General features: G+C 38.4%; 1 protein-coding gene across 1 annotated transcript; it reads left to right on the top strand.

Annotated features, from left to right (window-relative positions):
* Positions 1-3,627: 3,627 nt before the first annotated feature.
* Positions 3,628-4,083, top strand: LOC111881963 (uncharacterized). Its single transcript, XM_023878341.1, has one exon. It carries the CDS (start codon positions 3,628-3,630, stop codon positions 4,081-4,083), a length of 456 nt encoding a protein of 151 aa, XP_023734109.1.
* Positions 4,084-4,491: the final 408 nt, after the last annotated feature.

The following is a 4,491-nucleotide window of genomic DNA, read 5'->3' as shown; positions in this document are numbered from 1 at the left end:
TAAAAAGTGAATTTATGATAAAGTGCTTTTTAGCATTAGTGATCTAAACCAAAGTCATAGTACACGTCAAACTGAGAGCGTGCATAGAAAGAATGTTCAACTCTGACTTCGTATGAGGAAGTTATGAATTTTCTAAGATTTAGCATAACAGTATGCACCCCGAAACTCAAATTTTAGATCAAGTGCTTTTTAGCCGAAACAACCTAAACGAGAATCGAAGATCTTGTTGATTGTAGTTTAACGGTAAAAAGACAGACGAAAACGGATATCGAATGAAGAAGTTATGATTTTTTAACGGACTTTTCATGTCTCGGCCTATTAAAAATATAACTTTAAAAATAAAATCAAAATTAGCCAATGGAGTCTAAACAAAAGTTGTAGAGCACGGTCTCACCTACGCGTGGATATAAACAACATCAAAAACGGAGCTTGCACGCAAAAGTTGCGAATTTTTGAAGTTTGAAAATTCGGAGTACGCCCAGCGTACTCGAGTTCACGGTTCGAGATTGGCCACGTAGCCCTACGTCTTTGCATGAGAGACACGTGTCATAGACTCGACATGTACGATATCATCCCCTCGTACTCCCAACGTACTCGATGTACACCCAGCGTACTATTTGAAAGAGGAGTACGTCCAGCGTACTCTAAAGTTACACCCAACGTAACTCGAGTATTCAGCCCCTATAAATAGTGATCGATGTCATCCGAATTTATGTTTACAATTTCTATCCTCCCACCCTATACTTTCTTTTTACCTACAAAAATACTCCCAAGCCTACTATTTCATCTTAGCATCGTAAGCAAGTCCCGAAGAGCCCGAAGATTATGAGAAAAAGAGTTTTCGAGACGAAACTCTGCCCGCGTGAAGCCCGGTTTTTGAGAAAACATCTCGATATCATCGAAACAGATTGTTTTAAGAGATGAAGTGTTGTCCAATCACCGTCTTATCATGTGACTGTATGGACACTTTCATGTTACACATAGATATGAAGTATTTTATATAAAATACGTGCTATGTGAATATATATTGTTTGTTTATTTGTGATGGATGTTGAATGAATGATTTATATAGGTTTTAAATGATTTAAATTGTATATGTATTGTATATCTACAAAAATATTGGGTAAAACATGGGTAGATGAAATAGTTGGTATGTGATGACAGATGAGTTGGATAAATGAGATGATCGGTGATATAGATCATGAGATGAGGGTGACAGGTGGAATATAGGAGAAGCCCCTACCCCAAACATTGGCCCCTGTCATTCAGCAGAATATGGATGACAACCATGGACTATTCTAGACGGTCTGTGAAACACTAGCAGGCTCGCAACCTGTAGGTGTTGTGAAGTATATGTTCATCAGATGTACTCTAAAAAACCATTGATATGTATTACAGGTGGATTCCCATGAATAATACTGTCGATGAATGAGAGCTATGGAATTAGCACATGTTGTATAAACCTTGGCAGCTATGGACTTAATGCCTGTTGTATAAACCCTGGCAGGTATGGACTTAGTGCCTGTTGTATAAACCCTGGCAACTATGGATTTAGTGCCTGTTGTATAAACCCTGGCGAACATATACTTCATGACTGTTCCTTAGGACGAATCCTTAGGAATGATTGATAGATGATTCTTAAAGTAAATCCTTAAGAAATAATTAAGACATGGTTATTTGTTATTAACCCGAGAGTATAGATTAAGACATAGTTATTTGTTATTAATCTGGGAATATGGATTAATACATGGTTATTTGTTATTAATCCGGGAGTATGGATTAAGACATGGTTATTTGTTATTAATCCGAGAGTATGGATTAAGACATAGTTAAATTGTCCCTAGTCCGAGAGTATGGAATGGGCACAATTTTTGATACGAGAGTATGGATCAGACATACCCGATCTGGGAGTATGGATTAGGTAAATAGGTAAATTTTAGATCCAGGAGTATGCATTAGGTAAAGAGGTTGATTTTAGATTTGAGAGTATAGATCGTGTCGTTGTGAGGATCGATACAGTGGGGTAATAAAGAGGATAATGGGGATGGAAAATTGGGTTGATTGTTTGATGTTGAAACATAATAAATTTATTTATTGTGGGTTGAAAACCCTATATGCTCACCAGGCTCCCAAACATGACCCACTCAGCTTTTTATATTACATGTAGTGGACTCAGAGCATAGTTGGATGATGACGAGGGATTTTTGGATTATAGGACAATAGTTGTAAATAACTGTTGTAAGACTTATAATAAACTGTTTATGCTTTTGGTCTGTATCAGAACATGACATCCCAAGGTTTTGTTATATAATGAAAATACATTTCTTTAAGAAATGCTTTGATAAACTTTTATTATATTTTGTTTTGGGAACAAATTCCGCAACACCTTTTGGAAGATTACTCTGATTTTATTTGAAAAGCATAAACTAAATCGGTCTTTTCCGGCCGAGAAATTTGGGGATGTCACAGTTGGTATCAGAGCATTAGTTTAAGCGAGCTAGGAATTTGTAGGATTTCTAGACTTAAAGTTAAAATGATAAGTGATGATCGTGATATGAGTGTCTACCATATTTTAGACACTAGCACTAGTATATTTTAGGAAAGATGCCTAAAATGCTTTTAGGTGCTAAATGTTATATGTTTGCCATATATGATACTATTTGTTTGGATCTATGGTATGTTGCCAACTGGATCTGGAAACCTTATGTGTTTAGGATTCTAAGCGTATGACTACAATATTAGAACTAGCATGTAACGTTTTGCAGTTATAAGGAGAATTTAAATATCTATCGTGAATAGAGATCTAAATTCGCCTAATTTGGTGCATAGATCAAAATAGCAAGAACCCGAAGCAGAGCTGGAAACACAAATGAAAACAGAAATCAGCAACCTCAACCCCAAGTGATTGAGCAGGTGTCGATAATAGAAGCTGCTCCAGAGCCAATCACAATGGTCGGAGTACAAGCCATGATTCGGGCTATGATGGTCGAACAAAGGGAAGAGATGAGACAACTGTTGCTGAATAATAGGGATGAACCCTCAATGCCTGTCGAACAAACTGAACTGAATAATGGACACTTAGAAGAAGGGGACGATAGTAGGACTGTCAGTCAAGCGGAATCCCCAGTGGCAGAAAGGGATGGCCCGAAGGGGAGAATCAACAGAGATGGACGTATGTATAAGAATTGCTTGGGCGCAAAACTACCAAGTCTTTCAGGAAGCCCAAAGCCTGTAGAGATTATGGACCAGATCTTCAAGATTGAGATGGTGTTTGAAAGTTGCAATTGCAACAACAAGCCAAAAACCGTCTTTGTAGTCAGACAACTAAAGACTGGAGTTTTAAGTTGGTGGAAGTTGTTGGCGGATACAATGCCACAGGGAGAAGCCCTGAGGATGTTTTGGGAAGCATTCATGGAGCAATTAAAAATGCAATACTGCTCTGAAATAGATCTGATACACCTAAACAATGAGTTTCAGAACCTGAGGAAAGGGAAGATGAATGTAGATGAGTGAGCCACAACATTCACTGAGAAGATGAAGCTATTTCCCTACTTAGTGCCAACGGAACTCTCCAAGATTTATAGGTTTGCTAACGGATTGCCAGCGGAATTTAGTGCAATAGTGAAAATGGCAACTTCTTTGAAGGCAGCCATTAGAGCAGCCAAGAATGTTGAGATCCAACTTAGGGAAAAGGGTTTGGAAAGATCTGAGGTACGCGAGAAGAGGAAGTTTGAGGGATCCTCAAGATCTGAAAATAAAAATAGGTTCCTGAAGTCTGACCCCAACAACAAGAAGTATGGGGATAGTAATGAAGAAAGGTGGTGTGACAAATGCCGAAGGAAACACACTAGGAGATGTCCTAAAGAGGTGACATGCTTCAAATGTGGGAGGACCGGTCACTATGCCCATGAATGCACAACCCAAAGTGAAGTCTGCTTTAAGTATGGTGGAGAAGGACACTTCAAGCAACACTGCCCGAATAGGGAAAGGGCAATGAAGCCAAATGAACCGCCAAAGCCAAAGCTAAGGGCATTCCAAATGATCCTCGATGAAGCAGGTGACAATGCGAGGAATCAAGGATGAGGACTTCATAACTGAAAATCAAGTTATAAAGTAGAAATGTGAATTGTAACATGTGGTGTAGCCTATTAAAGGCATAGTCTAGGGTAAACTTGAACCTCTGTGTAATCATTTCAAGAAATAATATAAACCCTGGTTTTGTTATCTGATGCATTAGTTGATTATGTGAAAATTTTGAATGGTGACCTAGAATACTGCGAGACAATGCTTGGGACGAGTATCAGTAGGTGTGAATAGTAATAGAGGCCTATACTAATGGAAGCACAGGACTCACACTTGGATCAGGGAAAGTCACAAGGTTACCAAGAAGCTAGTAATTGATTTTGTTTTTATTCAAGTATGTCGTTACCATCGTTTCGGTAATGACTAAGAAGTTGATTGATATTCCGACCCTAGAGGTCATATCGAATC

This window comes from Lactuca sativa, chromosome 4 (assembly GCF_002870075.4).
Source record: "Lactuca sativa cultivar Salinas chromosome 4, Lsat_Salinas_v11, whole genome shotgun sequence".
NCBI classification, from domain to species: domain Eukaryota; kingdom Viridiplantae; phylum Streptophyta; class Magnoliopsida; order Asterales; family Asteraceae; genus Lactuca; species Lactuca sativa.
The sequence above is the reverse complement of the archived record's forward strand: the minus strand, read 5'-3'. Positions and strand labels throughout refer to the sequence as shown.

Bases quoted from the DNA above. Each gene is read 5' to 3' on its own strand.
- LOC111881963 (XM_023878341.1), top strand. From the start codon at position 3,628: ATGGCAACTTCTTTGAAGGCAGCCATTAGAGCAGCCAAGAATGTTGAG.